Source organism: Stenella coeruleoalba, assembly GCF_951394435.1.
Source record: "Stenella coeruleoalba genome assembly, chromosome: 9".
Lineage (NCBI taxonomy): Eukaryota > Metazoa > Chordata > Mammalia > Artiodactyla > Delphinidae > Stenella > Stenella coeruleoalba.
The window spans coordinates 40884086-40905348 of record NC_137155.1 but is presented as its reverse complement, the minus strand read 5'-3'; the positions used below and the strand labels follow the sequence as shown (position 1 = coordinate 40905348).

Here is a 21263-nt window from a genome sequence, read left to right as displayed (position 1 = left end):
TATTCAAGTTTATGTCTTTGTCAAGCCTTTTGATTTTCTTTTAAGGATGCTAATCCTGTTCTCACCTAGATGATGGCTAGAAAATGTGTCTCTGCATTTAAGTGCAACTAAACAGAAAGCAGAATAAAAGTACTCCAGATCCCTGTGTCAGGGGATGTGAGGGAACTCTCTGCCTCTCAATATCTATCAAAACTCTGAGGAGGGTTGCCTGAGGCAATAGCTGTACATCTATTCATTTAGATATTCTGAACTCTATCCCTGGGTTATCCTGCTTAGCAGAGACCTATAAATCTGTACCGTATCACATTAATCCCTACTGATTTGCCTTTCCTGAGTTACACTTTCACATTTATGCTAGTGGCCTACATTGAGGAAAACTGCTTAAAGAAAAAGCTTCCTTATAAAATTCATTGTGGTGTTTACACTACAGATGTTAATAAAGTTGTAATGCAATACAGTCGCACTATCCTCTTTAGGAAGCCCTACTGATGAATTTTCTTTCTGACCCTAAAACCAGAAATTGTGCTTTTCCTTTAAAACTGGTTCTACTGTCTAATGGATGCTGTGAATTTCATAATTCACTATTCCTCTTTGCACTGGCTATCAAGCTTAGAGTTAAGATACTCACAGGATCTTACGGCACACATATCGTACATTATCTTTATTATATTCATCATTGGTTGGATATCCTCTTACTACTAGCATTTTTCCTTTGTCCCACATTCCTCACCCACTTATCCTTAAAATGACTGTATCTCCTTTTATTTTATATATTTACATAAAACAAAGTGGGGCACAGGTAAGTATTAAAAATCACATAATACGGAAGATTTCTAACTGCATCGAATAAAAGCCGCTTGATAAATTCAAGTCACTCTCAAGCCATCAATATAAGTTATCTTCCCATAAGTAATATCTACTACAGGGAAATCTACATATTTTTACGGAAGACAATCATTACCCTCTCTAAAGCACACTGCACACAGCACAAATGCATACTGTCCACGTGGAAAGAATGACTACAGTTCATAGCCAATAGCTGCAGGCTTGATTCTGACAGTGGAAAGTCTGGAACAGAGTAGTTCTGTTCCACTAGGTGACTTAACACAATACAGTAAAGGTACCTTTTCAGGTGATGTATAGGAAATTGCCACTAATCAACAGCTCTTGACCTACAAAACTAACAATTTCATACGATTCAACACAATACTGGTTCACATGCCCGTGGGCAAGACTTCATATTGACCTTATAGAACCATCTCAGGGAATGAATCTCTTAATTGTGTTGAATCGTAAAAGGGAATTAAATTATCCTTAATTTTCTTTCAATTTTCTGTTATAAGAGGCATATCTCCATGGCATTTTTGTTTATTTTTGCAACAGAAATATCATCGGATAATTTAATATACTAGAACTGCTTTCAGTGACTTTGATAAAGTTGTGGGTGGCTACTGTACCCAGTTTTTTATTCTGAAGCAAATTCACAGGGCAGAGGAATAAGACTAGATAGAATTTAGACTTGGAGTCAAAAAATGGCTCAAGTCTGTCCTCTGTCACTTGCTGTCTTGGTATGTCTGCGAAAATTTAGTCATGCATTACTAGGAAAACTATCACAACATGTTAGTTTCTTTGCTTACTCCCTTTGTTATGAATTTTTGAAAGACAGTGAGAAATGGATCAACAGTTTTCTTAGTGAAAAACATGATTTTTTATTTTCAAAGTACTTCTGGAAATTCCTAATGGAAGAGGAACTTAACTGATCCCAGGCTTTCTAACCAGACCTAGCTGAGGACATGTAAAACAACAAGACCCTTTTGTAGTTTTTTGCATCTGTTTATTAATATTATTTTGGTCAAAAAAGTTAAGGTCTCCCGGGCATAGTGCTGCCTAACCAATGTGGTTTTAGAAGCCCAGGAATCCTGTGTAACGTTAGGGGCAGATGGACCAGCGTGGCACAGGCTGAGCAGTGATGAAAGTGTGCTTTTAGAGCAACCAAAGAATCCCACGGTTATTGCAAGTATTTCCTTCAGAGTCCTTTGGCAACAGAGCGCTGCCTAAACTTCTCAAGGATTCAGCGTCACAAAGTAAGGGAAGCTGTAATTATTCTGTCTCCCATAAATACAGAAGTAAAATTAGCTCTATTTCTTTTTGCTCTGAAATAATACAAAGGAAGTCTACTTTTTCCAAGAAAGGAGCAATTTCATGGATAATGTAAATACACTAAAGGATTTTGAGACATACTGAAAACAGACTCCATGAATTATACATCCTCTGTTATGTTTCTCAACTAGCAAGGCCAGTATACAATTATGCCTTTATTACATGCAAAATGCTTGGAGTAAAATTATCATTTAAAAAAATTCCTCCCTTTTCTCAATTTAAGCAGAAAAGTAAACACATAAACAAAAGCAGTTAATACTCATTTGGCATATAATAAGTGCAAGGCCTTATGCTAGGATGTGTTTTACATATGTTATCTCATTAAGCCTTTGCAGAGGAAAGGAAAACAAAGGAGGAAAAGAATGAAGTTAGTGAGGCATACAGATTAATTCAAAATGAAACACTGTAAATTAGATGTCTAGGAAGTAAACATCCTCTCATTGAAGGGCTTTTTAATCTCTCTTAAAGATATTTCTAAATGACACAATTCACAAACTACCCAGACCTCTGGTAAGAATAATGGATCAATTAAAATTTAGGCGGGAAAAAGTGCCATTCCCTCCTCAGAAGCTTAAAATCTTGGGGAGTTGGCATAATACTCATGAGGCAACTGTAAAAGCACAGAATTCTATGTAATCAAATGGTAACTTGTGTAATACAGTATAAGAAGGGCATAGGCTTTGGATGAAAAAAGATAACAGTGTGAAAAAGACAATTTGAAACAGGAGATATGTGGATAGTTGTGACAATGGTGGAAGGTATTTCAAGTCAGATAATAGAGAAGCAGCACAAGAAAAGGAAAAGAAAGGTCACTGGTCTCTGTTGCAACAGGCAGGTGACCCTTGACTTAGAGAAAGTTCTTGTCTATAGACAGACACAGCACAGCATCTGATGCTGAGAATATGTAGCTTTGCTGAATATTGAAAATATGAAAGTATAAACTGATACATCAAAATCACATAACTACAATAATATGGATGGCTACTTTAAATTCTTAGGCTGTGTTCAATATACAATTTTTTTTATAAATTAGCTGACCCCTAGAGGTATTTTTAGTGGATTCCAGACTAATAATATGGACCCTTGTATTTCAAGTGTATTTTTGTGTACAATAAATGGTGAAACCTTTTCAAGATGAATCTGTTGTCACGGCTTCCTTTTCCCACTGCTATTCTACCCAGTTTATTTCCCTTTTTATTGCCCATTGCTTTTAGAAGGAATAAATATTAATGAGTTCCACAACGTAGTTTGTACTCCTCTGTTAACACTGGTGAGAGTAGCTACTCCCTACTGAGCAATCATCGGCAAGGCAGGGAACAGCCTGCCACAGACCACTTCTTTTACATTCTTAGGTTGCAGGAGTGTGCCGCTGAAAAAATGCTATTCATTCGCCAGCGCAGGTCCCTGAGTGTTCATTTCAAAATTCCTTCTGGTGCTATCATTCATCGACAACTGACTCGATGAAATATGTGCTTAAGGGTTACAAAAAGCACACATAGTACAGTCACTCGATAGTGTCAGGTTATGTGACATTTTATCTAATGTTTTTCTTTCATTAATGGAAGGTCCTTTACTAACAGCTATGGCTTCTTTCCATCTTGGGTTACAGATATAAAGTGAGATGAAACAGTATCTCAGTGTAAAGTGTTCTTCCTCACCAATTTCCTAACTTAACTACTAGCAAGGTATAGTGGTTTTCTAAAGATTTGCAGCTCAGGGACCTATAACTAGGGCTCAGTGAACATAACTAAGACCAATATTAGAACTGAAAGTTCTACTTCACTTCTGAACACAAAGAGTGACTTTTCCCAGTCACTCCATTCTTCCCAGTTTTATCTCTAGAACTTTGGGAAACCTGTCTTCAGGACACGAATGCCTGTGTTTCTGTTTCTCATCTTAATGTACTGATTCTCTTTGGCTCAAATAGAGGCCAAAAATCTGTGTTAGAATTTGGGACAGATTCATTAAGAAACCCATGAGGCTTAAGGTCAGGGCGCTTCACATGCACAGGACCCTTCTGAAACCCTGACAGAGATCTTACTGATTTTGTATTTGGAATTTAGCTTTTTTTTTGTTTTTTTTTTTTCAGTGCATAAATTACATAAGCCTTGGGCCTCAAAAAGAAAGAAAAACGGATTTCCATTTCCCTATCCCAGTCTCTCCCAAAGCTTTGGAAAGGGCTTTTAAAAGGACCATCATGAGCTTTATGGTAAAATCGTCTCCTAATTATAATCACCACGGTGCTTATAAAACAAACAGAGATTCCTGCACCCATTTCAGACCTACAGAATCACAATCCCAGTGGATAACATCCAGGGATTTTTGCATTTTCTTAAAGCATACAGGTGATTTTTAAACTACATTTTGAAGATACGTGATTTCCAGAAAAATAATATACCCAGTGAATAAGGGTAAAGGTTCTTTGTTAAGGATGGACCATGGTTGTAGTATATTTTCAGATTTTAACTGAAGAGCCCCAAACTGGCATGTCTGTAGAAGTGTCTCCATGTTAGCCTTGTGAAGGGGCAACCCTGAACTTCCAGTAAACAAAACCTTAATACGAGGTTATTTGAGGTTCGGTTATATAAGGTAGGTTATAAGTTCCCTGACAGGGATCAAGTCTGCTTTTTAAAACATTCTATGTTCAACATCATAATCAGTGGTGCAACCTAACAGTTGCTCAGTAAGTATGTACTGAGTGAATGAAGGAATATCACGTGAGATATCCAAATTTTAACACTTCATTGATAGCTTGTGATTGATGTTCAGAAAAGAAACATGGGAGAACAGACACAGAATGAGTTTAACATTAACCCACTGACACATAAAAAGATGCTCAACATCGCTAATTATTAGAGAAATGCAAATCAAAACTACAATGAGATACCACCTCACACTGGTTAGAAAGGCCACCATCAAAAAGCCTACAAATAACAGATGCTGGAGAGGGTTTAGAAAAAAGGAAACCCTTCTGCACTGTTGGTAGGCATGTAAATTAGTGCAGCCACTATGGAGAACAGCATGGAGGTTCCTTGAAAAACTAAAATAGTTACCATACGATTCCACAATCCCACTCCTGGACATATATCCTGACAAAACTCTAATTTTAAAAGAGGCATGCACCCCAATGTTCACTGCAGCACTATTTACAATAACCGAGACATGGAAGCAACCTAAATGTCCATCAACAGACGAGCGAATAAAGAAGATGTGATACACACACACACACACACACACACACACACACACACACACACACAGACACAATGGAATATTACTCAGCCATAAAAAGAACAAAATAATGCCATGTGCAGCAACATGGATGGACCTAGAGATTGTCATACTGAGTGAAGTCAGACAAAGAAAGACAAATATCATATGATACCACTTATGTGTGGAATCTAAAAAACAAAATGATACAAATGAACTTATTTACAAAACAGAAATAGAGTCACAGATGTAGAAAACAAACTTATGGTTACTGGGGGGAAGGGGAGGGGAGGGATAAACTGGGAGACTGGGATTGACATATACACATTACTATATATAAAACAGATAACTAATAAGGACCCACTGTATAGCACAGGGTACTCTACTCAGTACTCTGTAATGACCTATATGGGAAAAGAATCTAAAAAAGAGTGGATATATGTATAACTGATTCACTTTAGTGTACACCTGAAACTAACACAGCATTGTAAATCAACTATACTACCAAAACAACAAGGTCTTACTGTATAGCACAGGGAACTATATTCAATATCTTATAATAAGTAATAATGGAAAAGAATCTGAAAAAGAATATATATATAATCATATATATATATATCATTCAGTTATATACCTATAACTGAGTCACTTTGCTGTACAGCTGAAACTAAAACAACATTGTAAATCAACTCTACTTTAATAAAAAATAATAATATTAAGCAATCGATGCCATCTGTTCCTTCCCATTAAACATTTAATCTTCACAGCAACCAAATAATTAACATAGTGCCTTAAAAAACATAATCAATACTCTCACTGTCATCATATCATCATCATATCATCATCATTATGGTATCATTTCCTTTTACAGTGGGCATTTGGCTCTTAAGTGTAGGTATTTGTTGTAAGTATTTCGTTAGACTTCATATTGTTGGAGAAATTTCAATGTGTCTAGCCTACTGATATCTTTTTGCATCATAAAATTATTATCTAGTATGTTTTATCCTTTCTAGCTTAATATCACTCACATATTTAACAGCACACCATCTATGACTTTGTCAAAGGCACCAACATACATAATGAATTTTATTATCTTCTCTGGGTAATAATTCCTTTGTCATTATTACCTTTGTCTAAGTAATCAAGCCAGTGTCATTCACCTTTCCCATTAGCAAACTGGGAAAAAAATGAGAATGATACAAAGGGAGATAGGTTTGAAATACTCAGGAATTTTCAGATGTTTCCTTCAGTTTTAAAAGTTTAGTCATTCTCATGCTTCACTGAACAATATCAAGTTAGCAACATAATTTTTATTGAGTTTTATGTTTGTGAAGATTATCCTTCACTCTAAAAATACTGGAGAAAATTCTGGGCATTTTTGATTATCCAATAAAATTTTCTATCAAATGCTGTTTAATCAATCCAACCATTAAATCTTCTGGATAGTTTTGACACTGCACACATATATAACTCAAATCAATCTCATGTTATTTCTCATGTTAAAATAAAAATTTCAGCTGCACTTTGTATATAAAGATGGCATTACTGCCTGGGAAATACAACGTGTGATCTGTTTAGGTATTTTCCAGCAGTGGTAAATGTTTGGACTGAGTAATCCACACTCTTAGTTTGATCATGGCAAAAAACTTATAAAACAGTTGGTTGGTCTTATAATAATAACAAAAACAAAATGACTTTCTGTAATAACCTTTAACTCTGACATTTGAAAAGTCATATTTCCAGATTTTTAGTCTTTTTTATTTGGTATTAATTAGATTGTCTCTAAGAAAACAATGATTTTTTTTCTCTTGTTCAGTACTTTTATTGAATTGACTCATTTTTATTTAATCCCTTTTAGAAAAGTGTGTATATATATAATGTATTTTTATGTTAATAATTATTCTTAATTTTTTAACAGGCATAATAACTTAGTAATATATAAGGGTGCTCAATATCTCTACGCTTTCCCAAACAATACACTCCTTATTATTTCCTCCTGTCACATATTATTGTTGGTCATTAACTAATTTATAGTGTTTTAATCATGAAAATTATTGTTGTTGCTTCACACATATTTATACTTATTTAGATTACCCACATGCTTACCAAATTCCTTGCACATCTTGAATTCTTCTCTTTCTGGGTTCAATTTCCTTCTTTCTAAACATCATTTAGCGGTACTTTCAGTAAGGGTTTATTAGTCTTTTCACTTTTGTCTTAATTTTGCCCATAGTTTTCAATGATAGGTAGTTGGATAAATAATTTTAAGTTGACATTTATTTTCCTTTCAGTACTTTCAATATATTATTTTTATTATATTGATCTTCTGTAGCTGTTGAGAATTTCACTGCTAATTTGTTAATTCTTTTGTAATTAATTTTCTCCTTCTCTCTGTTCCTTTTAATATGTCTTTGGAGTTGATGAGTTGAGAATTCACTACATTGTATATGAAGTGTACATATATTATTATCCTGCTTGCAAATTTTCTTGATCCTGTATATCTTGTCTTTCATCAATTCTAGACAATTCTCTCATCTTTTCTCTTGATTGTCTCACTCTGAACCTTCTTGTTTAATTCTTCATGACTGTTATCCTTGCTTTCATTCTCAACTTCTATTTTCAGTGTTGCACTTTGAATAATTTGCTTACATTTGTCTTTAGTTTACTAATAATTGTTTATCTCAATGTGTATAATCTACCCATTTGTTTATTTCCAGTTAAATTATTTTTCAGTTCCAGAACTTTTGTTTCTTTCCTTTTTCTTTTTTTAAAATCTGGTCTTTTTAATTGTGACTCGTTATATTTAATGTTTTAATTTTTCCTTTACATCATAAATAAGTTTTAGCATATGTATTTTATAGTTTGTATCTGCTTTTTCTAATATTTCCAAGTCTAATATTTGCAAATCTAATATTTAGTCCAATATTTGCAAGTCTAATTTTACTGTTTGTTAGGCATTCTAAATCCTGTTTACAATGAATTATTTTTCCTCATGTAGTTCACAAATTTGAATGGTGCAGTTTACCTGGGAAAATCCTGCAGCTTAGGTTAAGGTATTCCCATCTTTAGAGTTTTTGCTTTTGCTATGTCAGGCACCTTGCTAATACCACTGCCTGACACCATTTCTTACATTAATTTTCAGCTTTGTGGTCTTTGGACTCATGGAAGTACCATACATTTGAAACTTAAACTCATATGAGTACTGGCCCATAGTTGGAATTTTTAGGAGAGGTTTGTTTTTGCCCTGATTTAAGGCTGAAGCTGATCTGCTTCCTTGTTATCTCCCTCTATAGGTAAGTTGAATTTCTCTGCTCACTCAATCATTGACGCTATAACCCTTTGAGGCTGATGAAGTAATGCAGTATTTCTGCTTGTACTCTCTTTCTCTGAGTAAAAGTTTATGTCATGCCCTCAAGTCCCCATAATGTAAACCCTTGTTCTGTACCATCCCTACCCAAGGGCAACCACAGAAAGCATCATCTCAGCCTTCATGGTTTCCTTTGGGAAACTGTTTAGTTAATCAAGACCTCAGTTCTTCTCTTAAAAGTATTTAAAACAATATTGTATCCTGAATGTCTAGGTATTTTTTAAAGGATGATTTTCAGCTATTCTAGTCTGCCACATTGCTGGAAATGTAACATAAGTGCAATTAAATAGCCATTTTTAGGTAAATAAAGTTAAGTAATGTGCATCAAGACATAAGGCCAAGCAGAAATGAAAACCAGATTTCCTGATTATCTGTCTGGGGTTCTCTTGAAAGTAGTCTTAAGATGAAAATTCAAAAGACTTTTAAGCTATCTATATAATTAGAAAAGAGGAAAATAGACATATAAAACTATTCTCTTAAATGAGTGGCCAACCTGACACAAAGTGTATACATTTTGACTCTCATCATTTGATCTAACAACTAGATCATGTGTCCTCTATTCCAAGTCAGAGGTGTGAATAGTTAACTATTCAGGGGTGAAGAATGGTGTCTGTGGATATATCCCCTAGCTGAAATAGAGAATGTTTAAGTGTACCTGAAATGCTGAAGAGACAATTTTCAGACAAATTTAAAAGGAAATTGTACTATTTTACAAAGGGGAGAGTAAACATGTCAAACAACAAATGTTTATTAAACATTGACTAAGTCAAAGGTACTGTAAGCATTGTTATCATGTTTACACAACTTCAGAGCTGCCTCATTATATTTTTCTTTGATTGCCTTTTTGGTTGAATACTTCCTGACATGTCATTAGTAAGCTCTTCCTCTACTAAAAATTGTTAAGTTACCTCTGGCGTAGACCAATGACCAGCTTAATCTAATTCTCAGAATGTAAGTTTTTATTAGCTTCTATCCCAATGGCTGAAACCTCCTGGCATCTCACCTTCCATTTTGTAATCCACTGATCACAGAGAAATTTCCTAGGGAAACAGCGCTTCTCTTCCACAAAATATCCAGAGGACTGATTTCCGAGGAAGGTTTGATTCCTTCAGGGATTTAGGATTTAAAACATAGGAATGTTTTAGTTATTCTACAATTATATCACAGTGCTTTTTACAACCCACTGCACCAGTGTAGGCTATGTTTCCATTATGTGATTTAGTTCCTTCTTCATTTACCATAGGAAGATTAAGAGACAACAAAGCGGTGTGTTTAAAAATATAATGATAAATTATGAAAAGTGTTTATACCTTCATTAATTTACCACAAAAAAAGTGTTCATAACCAAACTTTATATATGCTTATATAATTATGGTATTATCCTAGTGACATTTTAAAAAATTAATTAATTTAGTTTTTTGGCTGCATTGGGTCTTCATTGCTGCGTGCGGGCTTTCTCTAGTTGTGGTGAGCGGGGGCTACTCTTTGTTGCAGTGTGCAGGCTTCTCATTGCAGTGGCTTCTCTTTGTTGTGGAGCATGGGCTCTGGAGTGCATGGGCTTCAGTAGTTGTAGCACATGGGCTTAGTTGCTCCACAGCCTGTGGGATCTTCCTTGACCAGGGCTTGAACCCGTGTCCCCTGCATTGGCAGGCAGATTCTTAACCACTGCACCACCAGGGAAGTCCCCTAGTGACATTTTAAAATCAGTAAATTTAAAAATCTTTTTATGTTTTTCTATAATTTATATCTATATAATCATGTTCTAGAAAGACAAGAAACACAAAATCATTTCTATTTCATGGGACAGCTTCTATTTCTAGCAAAATAGAAAGTAAAAGTAAATTACTATCTTTCCTACAGGGTTTAAGAATTATATCAGGGAATGTATAGAGAACCCTGATACACATTTCTGATTGAAATGTTATGCAAAATAGTCTCACGCACCTGTTATTTCAAAAGTGATGGATAGGAAAGATGCAGCACTAGACTTCAATGTACTCTCTGATATTTACTTTCTGAAATAACAGGGAAATAGCACCATAAGCATAGCCTTTTTTTTTTTTTTTTCAAAATAGTGTTGACTGAAGTGGGCTAGTCTGTGGAAACTGTAGATAAAAGACTACAATTATAAAGAATTTGCATTTCATTTAGGGATGGTGACTATTTTATTCTTATTTCTTTGCAGATGGGAAAATATGAGCTCTTTATTCATCCTTCTGTCTACCCATTCACAGCACAATCATCCTTCCCTCAATCCATCTTTCTACTGATTCTCCAAACCTTTCTGCCGGTTTATCTCATTCTGTGTCATCATACAGGCTCATTATCCAGGCTGTCTATCGTCATAACCTCAAATCCCACGGACCTTCTCCAGATTTCAGTGTGGATTATTTGCTACATTTTCTATAAAGGAATGTTCTAAAATCTCCTATAATATAAATTGCAGTAAGTTTTATGGTGCTTTATAACCAATACCTTTGGTGCCCCTCATTTAAAAACATGTTCAATCTGTATCAAATGGAAGAATTTCTTGAATTACTATAGCTAAAATCTACTTTCAAGTCACTTTGAACTCTTAAAAAAGTCAATTCGCGTTCATGCATCTAATGATCAGCAACATTTTCATCAGCTTTCTAGGACTTATGCTGATAACCTCCCCATGGGCAAGGCCTCGTCCTGTCATATCCTGAGAAGGATAGAGTTCATGCCAGCGTAAGTTGGATATTCTTCAAGCCTACTGGAATTCTGAAGGGCCAGATGACAGAAACTGCCAAAGATTTTACTACTAAGTCTCCTCAGTACAGAACTTGTCAAGCCTTTCTTCTAAAGAAGTGATTATGGAAATTTTGATCACCTGAATATTGTTCTAGAATTGGGAGAATTCCAAGAATAAAATGTGGATACTCTCCAATATCAAGCAGATATATTTTTCCTATTGTCTACAGATGCCATCGCCAACTTAATAAGTATTCTGATAATTCAACTCATTTCAAGTTTTGAATAACATACTTTACACTTTGTGAGAACTTTAATAATAAATGTTTCAATTTTCTGCAAATTAAATATATTAGCTCCAAGGAAAAGAATTTTTAGGGCCTTGTGTGGGGTGAGTCAATTAACAGTAGTAAATACGCCAGTGAATAAAGTGATTTAATATGACCCTGCCTTTGTGCTAAGGTGGTCATTATCATTCTTCTGTGTAATATGATGTACGAAGATAATAAAGGAAGTTTATGTGAATTTCATATCACTTGTTTACAGTATTTTTTGCATCAAGAAATTTTATTTTTGAGCTAAAGTATTTTATTTTGAATTAAGTTTTTTTTTGTTTTTTTGGGTTTTTTTGCAGTACGCGGGCCTCTCACTGTTGTGGCGTCTCCCGTTGCGGAGCACAGGCTCTGGACGCGCAGGCTCAGTGGCCATGGCTCACGGGCCCAGCCGCTCCGTGGCATGTGGGATCCTCCCGGACCGGGGCACAAACCCATGTCCCCTGCATCGGCAGGCGGACTCTCAACCACTGTGCCACCAGGGAAGCCCTAAGGTATTTTAAATAGTTTGGTTATGTGTGAAAACGACATTTATAGGACACAAAGTGTGAATCTACAAAAACAAAAGTGTAGTCCTTGTTCTTCAAATTAAGTGCAATATGAATTGCTCTTAGAGTAGGTTGTTCATGGTTACACAGTCAGGATTTCTTGAGATCAGTACCTTCTAACTAGGATTGAATGAGGAAGTTATTTTGAGAGGTTTCCCTGTTTTTATAAAGTAAGCTTTCATTCTTTCTTATTTGTTTAAGAAGACAGACTGTGAACAATCTTCACAGTCCACAGTCTAAGTATTCTCCATTCACACATATTTACAGTCTTTACATGTCACCCTTGGGATGCTGGTATATTAAACAAGTTTCCTATTGGGCAATGTTAAGTACTTCTAGGGGGAACTCAGTCTAAGTTCTAAGAAAAAAAAGCTGCAACTTTTAGCAAGAATCAGCTATTTTTGCAATAAGAGTTTTATTAATATTCTTGGTATTGGACATGAAAGGACACAAATTCCTAAGTTATTCATGTTACATACTTACATGATTAAATATTAATTTTAGGTGAATTGACTACTTCCATGTCTATTAATCTCTGCTTTAGCATTTGCTTTAGTCCAACAGATACATCTTAATAATAATATTCTTTGTGTTTTCCCTTTTTTCTGTGACTTACTTTTGTTGCTCTGCAGTGGTTTGACAGCAGTAGAAGGGGAATTCTATGACAAAATGATTTTTTTAAATGTCCTGTTGCAATTCAGAATTCTGAAGGATCTTTTTGAAAGCAATAACCTACAGGATATAACTGACGTTCAGAAACTAAAATCTAATCTACCTCTAGCAGTGAAATTATACTACTCTGAAAGGACTGCTATAATAAATCCACCTAAGAGTGTTAAAAATGTAGCCATTAAAGTGGCCAAGACAATATTAATGTACTAACATTACATGTTTTATGGTATTTCCTTAAAACCTCAATATACGTTAGTAGTAAAATGTATCCCTAGGCTAGATTCCTAAATGAGCTAACGTGCTGTGTAAAGCTAGTGGATACAAAACAATTAAATTTTTCAAGTTGCAAATGCAAAACTTTAGTCCTTATTTCCCAAGAATTACTGGTCACCAGTGCCACTTCTTTTTTGGGGGAGGCAAAGGAGCCATCTCTTCTTTTGTTTTATGAAATGCCCATTTCATAAAACATGTATGAAGTGTATGTGTCATAATTCAGCTCAAGTTCCACCTCCTTTGTGAAGGTTCCTCCTTCTATGATCTCCCTATGGTTATTCTAAAACTCAATTATAATGCATATCATACTGCATTATAACTATTGGGCTGTTTGTGTGCCCTCAAGATGACCACGAGCATTTTCCTGACATGAAGTTTGTATTGATATTTTCATCCTCACCACCACATAAAATTTTTGGAGCTCTCCTGGCAACTGATCAATATATGTTGAATGTATTAGTGATAGAAGTCCTGCAATCCCTCAGGTAGTGAAATGTAAAAGGGTCTGCTTAAAGCATTGCTTGAAAAGTCTCATATTTGTGTGGACTAATGGGCTACTAATTGAATATAAACTTGATCCAATAATGAGTAAAATTTTAGAGTTGAGACAGGGCAGAAGTTGAGACACAGATGTAGAGAACAAACGTATGGACACCAAGCGGGGAAAGCCGCAGTGGGGTGGTGGTAGTGGTGTGCTGAACTGGGCGATTGGGATTGACATGTATACACTGATGTGTATAAAATTGATGACTAATAAGAACCTGCTGTATAAAATAATAAATAAAATTAAATTAAAAAATTAAAAAAAAAGAAGTCATGCCTTTGGGTTAAAGACTTTTTCCTGTAGTTTTTTTGTTTTGTTTTGTTGTTTTGTTTTTTTCCTGTAGTTTTATTCTGTATTTATTTCTTTTAAATTCAAATTGAAATTTTCACTCAATACCATAATTAACTTATGTTTTTCAACCCCATTATAAACAGCAAAATAAGGTGTTCTTTCTACAAGCACGTTTTACTTCTTCTTATATGAAGAAAAGAAAATTTGGACTTTGGAACACATACTTGCATTCTATATGTATCCTTACGAGATACAACTTTATTCTATTTTTATAATTAATTACTCCTACTAAAGAGAGGTTTGTCAGTGAATCAGAACGGACCAAAGATGGAACTGTATTAATTATTTTTACAACCATAATTTAGACTACTGTTCACCATAGTCAGTATCAGCCATAATGTGAACAGAAATATGACTCTTCCTGCCCCAAACGACTACATATACACCCCTGCAGGATGATCCCACTCTTGGTCTCCACAGTTGAGTACTTGAGAAGAAAACAGCTTACCTTCTTTGTCCTTGTGGGAGTTTAAGTGTGAGAGGAGGTCCTCGTTGGCCTGCACGCAGTACACCTCTCGGGTCTGGACCCCTCCTCCGCAGAGGGCCGTCTGGTTTCCCCGCCTCTTGTCCTGCTGACTGAGCAGAGGATCCACACGGCACTCAGTCCACTCTGTAGTCCTCCAGCCATACCTAGATAAAGAAAATGATGGCAGTGGCAACCTGTTTACTGAATAAAACTTTTCTCCACTCCTATTTTTTGTTCCTCAAAAAGATTAATCTGGGGCTTTCCTGGTGGCACTGTGGTTGAGAGTCTGCCTGCCAATGCAGGGGACACGGGTTTGAGCCCTAGTCTAGGAAGATCCCACATGCTGCGGAGCAACTAGGCCCGTGAGCCACAACTACTGAGCCTGCGCGTCTGCAGCTTGTGCTCCGCAACAAGAGGGGCCGCGACAGTGAGAGGCCACGCACCACGATGAAGAGTGGCCCCCGCTTGCCGCAACTAGAGAAAGCCCTCGCACAGAAATGAAGACCCAACACATACAAAAATAAAATAAATAAAATAAAAATTTATTAAAAAAAGATTAATCTGAAAAATACTTGCCTCTTGAATTAATCTTAGACTACATCTAAGGTGCAGGTTCACTTTCAATCCCTTCCTCTACGTCCTCATCCCGCTCCATTTAAAGAAGAGTTAAATTTAAGATGATCCAGTTTTAATTGCAACTACTGGAAGTTACTTATAAATATTTTATGAAAATAGAGCATAATGCTGAAAACAGGAAATTTTATGTTCAATTAAGCTGAACTCAGGCTTGCCCTTTCTTGATGCTTATAAGCAAAGGAAGGTTGAATCTGAGAATGGAACACATTCTAAATGATGATGAACCCAAACATTTGTTTTGTCTCTAACAGAATGCATGAAAATTGCAGCTTCGTACTGGATCAAAATTATAATTGTGTGTTAGTAATAAAAATGTAACATAATTCAGAGTTTTCTCTTTATTGTTGAGAATAAGAGTTTTTTTTTTTTTCCTGTAGCACTGAGCATCCCTGATGAGTGCTGATGAATGATGGAAAGAGCTGACGTTTCTAATCAGTGGAACACAGGAAAGATGATCTGTGATTCTAAACTAAAGCTCCAATAAAGATTATGATGTGAAAAAAATGTCAGGGGATTGTCAGCCCAACACATGCTTTAAGGAGATAGACAGGGAACCATTTCCCGATGCCACTGAAGATAGAAAGTGATGGCATTTCTCCACCTCGAGGAAAATGGATATTCTAAAAGCACAAAGAAAATGGCTCATGTAGCACTTGGTTTCACTTTAACCAAGATGCCTCCTTAGTAATCAGATTAACAGCCAACATAGGTACAAATGGGTGTGCTAATGTTCACCTCAGTTAGACAGAAAGGTTAAGTGGGCTCTAGGATGTCTCATCTAGAGGCTTTGCTTTGTCAGTGGTAAAGTTTCATGACAGTAAAGCTGCACTTCATGTTCGTTTTTCAGTTTTTATAAGTGGGGATTCATGGCTTAATAGAGGTGCAGGACTGGGGCATCCAGGAACAACACTCTTGACATACATTTATAAAAGAAGTGCAGCATTCAGGTCAATTCTAAAAACATGGATACTTGATGCCTTGGGAGGAGAGACAGTGAAGGAAAGTAAAACCAAACAAGTCATTCATTAGGGGAGCTAAAATGAAAATTTTGGTTTTTTTATAGAATGGAGTCCCAATTTAGGTCATCTTACGGAGTCCTGTGAGAGGAACAAATTTTTAGTAACGTCAATTGATCGCACATTCTAAAAAAGTGCTATCATCCATAAAGGGTTAGAAGAAAGATTCAGAATAGAGATTTTAATTAATAGCTAATGGCGTTTGAATATTTGAGAGGATAAAGAATAAAACACCTAGCTTGAGACAAAAATGGAAGAAACTTGTAGGAGACAAAACACTGATTAGAGAACCTGGCAACTTCCTTGAAACTGTTATGTAGAGGGGAACACACAAGTCAGCAGGACAGGCAGAGTAGTTAGGAAGAAAACTCTCTAGAGCATTCTGTCACTTGTTATATCAGAGAAGGGATGATTCCAAAGTGCTGCATAATTGAAGATCTTGTCTGAATCATCACTATTCTTTGTTATTATTATTATTACTGTTAGAAATGGGAGGAGGAACAATAATAGTAGCAATTTTCCTCCTCACTGTGTCATGCAGTTCAAGCTGTATGCATGTTCTCTAAATATCTGAAATATTCCAGGGAACCTTTCAATGAAGCTTGTGCATATCTACTGAGAAACTAAGATTCTGTAAGTTGTTTCATAAATATTCTATATTCAGACTAAGCTGAAATATATTTATCACCAAGATAGTTCACAGTAATGTTTTGGAGATGATATTTTTTAAGGATAAAAAGAATATAGTTACACTGCCAAATATTTCAAAATTAGTCTTATTTCATCTGAATTCAATGCACATTGATTGGACACTTACTGTGTGCCTGGTCCTATGACATGCAAGCAATTAAAAAACAAACAAGCCCCACCCCCAAGGTTCATAAGCAGTCTTTGTCCTGAAGGAGCTTACAGTCTCATTATTTTGATATAGCATCTTACTCTATTCAACAGGAATTGTTATATACAGTACTGAATTTTAATGGGACTTGCTCAATAAGCAATAGGAACCTGTATTTTGAAACTTTATTTTACCTTATAGACTAGTTGACAAACTACAGCCAAATCCAACCTGTCGCCTGTTTTATAAGTGAATTTTATTGGAACATATCCACACTCATTTGTTTACATATTACCTACAGCTCCAATGGCAGAGCTGAAGCATGACAGAGACACATGTGGCTTGTAAAGGCTAACATATTCACTATCTTCTCCTTTATGGAAAAAGCTTGCCAATCCCCATGATAGAAAATACACAAACAGGGAATTGCCGTTAAAAATCTAACTTGCATGGAGACTGGGAAATCCAGCTTGTTAAAGACACTTTTACCCTGTAAAACCAGTCATTTTTACAGGATAGTGTTTGTAGAGAGATATTTTTCTACTTAGAATTTGTAAAAATCTCTATTTCTCAACATACTATCCAGTTGAAATCAAACCGCTAAAGGAACACGCAGTTTGGGCAGACAGGGCAGCAGATGCCACCATCCTTTATTTACTCACATGGCACAGGGGGCAACTCCATCTCCTTGAGACACACAGGGTTCTTTTTCCTCAAGTTCTGGACACTCCTTCTCACTGCCAATAGGAAACTGCCTGATGAGCCGCGTCCTCACACGGGTGCCTTTAGGGGATGCCATATCATGGCACGTTTTTGAGCAGGGGCTCCACTCAGACCACTCTGACACCTGGCACTCTTTGGTGATCACACAGGCCTGGAAGGTCAGCGGCAGCTTCTCTTGTTGGCAAAAACTGCAAAAGAGCATTAATATTCTCATCACAGACTCACAGGCAGGCATGAACTTTGTCTTCTACACGCCAGAGTGAAATCAGCTTGGACATTTTTATTTCTACTTGGAGGTACAATTCCAATTTCATTAAAAAGATATCAACATTTACGATGTGTAAAAGCTGTTAGACTCAAAGCTAACATTTGCATTTCCTCCTATTTTGTAAGAGTTGTTAAACCACTCATAGGAAATAGAAAATAAAGGGGTTATGCAAAATTAGCTGAAACTAAGTTTACCATATTGTTCATTTTACTCATTCCAGATTTGTCTTTATTTAGAAAATGAGGAACCAAGAACTGTTAACATATGATAATTTCCATTTAGTGATTTAAATAAACATGCCTGGATAACTAATACAATATTGAACAGAAAAAGTGATTTAATTTATGCTTAACATTATTTTTAATACTGTTTGAAACTTTAGCTGTCAATTACAATGTATGCTTATTCAACTACATCAACTTTTCCAGTTCATACTTTAATGTAAGGTATACATATGAGTATATTAATTAAATACATCATAAGCATTAGAAATATAAATCTATTTAAGCTATATTACTGTAGAAATATCCTCTAAATAGATCTCTAATTCATCGGTGAAGTATTTATGTTCAAATTCGTATCTATCTAATCCTCCTTGAATTAGAGGGATGTTGAACTCTAAATTGTAATGTCTACATACGAAGATGATGTTCCAAATGTCATCAACTACGGGCATATGCACTTTGAGGGGTTTTCCTGGCATTGGATGGCCTTGCGTTGATTCTTAGTTGAACTCCTGCCCATTCTCAGTAACTAGTAGCTCACGTTTACAAGACACAGGAGGCATGCTGCCACGATAGGGCATCTGTTCCAGTGGGAGAGTTCACTGATAATTCTGTCTCATCATTCAGCTGCTATATTTAACTATGATAACCAACCATACAGAGAGGCAGGTCCATTTTAATATAACAACTCACACACAATCTTTTTAATTCTACTGGCATGTGTACGAAAATTGCATTCCTAGGAGACAATTAGAGCTCAATATGTCAAAGTCAGTTTGTCTGAGCTGAGAGGTCTGGGCAGGAGAATCATCTGAGAGTGGCAGTAAAAGGGCCCTGTAAGTCAGCTCTGTTCTTCTTATAACAACAGAGAGGACCAGAATCCCAGTTTTACTCAAATGTCATATATTGAGTGTTAATGATGCATTAGGTACAACACTAACCTTAGAACAAAACTTTCTCTGTGATGAACAAGTTTTCACTCTAACACTTGTGAGTTTATCCAGGAAAATCAGGCAAGATGATGACCAAATGATGACCTCTATAACTCCTTTTTTCCAAAACTCTCCATGTTAATTTCCTCTTAGATACATTTCTAATCCTTCATGAGATTGTATTCATATACATATATGCATATGGTATCCTCTATGTATTACTTACCAAGTCCATATTCTATGTAGAGGCAGAGAATTAACAATCCCTTTTAATCTTTTGTGGAGAATTTGACCATCAGTTAAATACCTCCAGTTACAGTTACCTGGTAACCTGATGAAAGCTGAAATATCAGCTATGTTACCAGATAATATTATTTATGATACAATGATCAATTTTGATAAATTCCATTTGCTCTGGAGAAACTAAAACTACCTGGTAGGCAGCCACAACTCTGGGCTTGCCTGAATGTGTCAGCTCTTGGAATAGGGCTTGTTTTTTGTGTGGACTTTGCAGTCTATGACTACGGGATCACTTCAAGAGATATCGGCGCCTGTGGGGCCTGAGACTTTTAAGCCAAGGCAACTCTTGGACTTGCCGGATGTAGAATTATCTTCTTCCATCTGAATTGTGCTGCATTGATTTCTAGAAGAATTACCACCAGATTAGGAATGTCTGTTGCTACAATGATGACAAGTTCTTTATCCTTCTAAGTAGACTGATGCCAGACAGCAGTCTGTATGTCTTGTGTATCTGAAAGTCTGCACAGCCTAAGTTTAAAACTTAATTCATATTACCTCATTTAATGCTTCCAATAATTCTTTTATGTGGGTACCATTATCATTTCCATTTTACAGGGAAGGAGTCTCTGAAAGGTTAGGGAATGTGTTTAAGATCATATAGGAATGTGTTAAGTAGGGAACTGAAATTTGAACTTGGATTTTCTAAAATCAGAGCCCATTTTCTTAATCACTTTGCCCTACTGCTTCTCACAGTTTAAACTGACTGTAAATCCCAGTTTGTTAGAGCAATTGCTGTAGCTGAGGCCAGTGCCAAGGTTACCGGCACATTGTGAATCCAATAGTTTCACTATTTCACAGCCCCAGGATTCGTACCACCCTAGCACTTTGCAAATGTGCTACTTGCTCTAAGGAGGACTTAGTAATTATGGAAAAGTCAAAACAAATACATTTTCCTGATACATGTTAACAGTTTTTAATACAGGTCCTACATATGAGAAATCAGCAGCATAAACATGAGAACAGTATTAAGTTATATGATTATACAGTTTTTAATATATGTGATGTATATAACATACCTACCTACTTATCTGTCTATAGTTTGTTTTTCCTTTAATTTTCCAATACCATTATTTCAGCAAATGTGAATCAAGTAACTCTACATATTGGGCTTTAGAAGTACAAAGACAAGATTATAGTAATTAAACTGGAAGCATATAATTCTGCTTGGGGAAGCACAGAAGGCTATACGAAGTAGTACATTACTATGAAGTTTTCATATTGAGTGAAGGTAATCAATGGAAATATGAAATAAAAGTCTTTTCTTTGTTTATTGGTGGGTGGGGGAAATATAGATTTTTCATTGGCCTCAGTGTAAGGAGTTTTTGTTGAGCAGTGGAAGTAAGAGTGGAACTGAAGCCTAGGTCAGATCAAGGGCAGTTATGTCGATCCAGAAAAGCACCTCCTGTGAGTGAGAGAACCCTTCAAAGTTGTGGAGCATAAAGGACATGATATTTGTATTTTATGTAAATTCCAATAGTAGGGTGCAGGACAGAATAACAGGGTATAAGATCAGAAGCAGGCTAACTATGATGATGATGATGATGATTACGACATTAATATTTATAGTAAATATATATTGAGTGCCAGACACTGCTCAAACTGAGTGAGGTATGATTACGAACATGAGGTTAATCATCATTGAATGTCTAGTGTGAGCCATGTACTGTATTAAGTTTTACTTAGAGTAT

At 35.9% G+C, this 21263-nt stretch overlaps 1 protein-coding gene across 1 annotated transcript in view; it reads right to left on the bottom strand.

Annotated features, from left to right (window-relative positions):
- Nucleotides 1-21263, bottom strand: part of THSD7A (thrombospondin type 1 domain containing 7A) — a 458451-nt gene that overhangs the window by 201124 nt on the left and 236064 nt on the right. The window contains exons 3-4 of the mRNA XM_079931758.1: nt 17791-18039; nt 14621-14802 (exon numbers count right to left, since the gene is read on the bottom strand). Coding sequence (XP_079787884.1) covers nt 14621-14802; nt 17791-18039 — 431 coding nt within the window. The remainder of the gene's footprint in view (nt 1-14620; nt 14803-17790; nt 18040-21263) is intronic.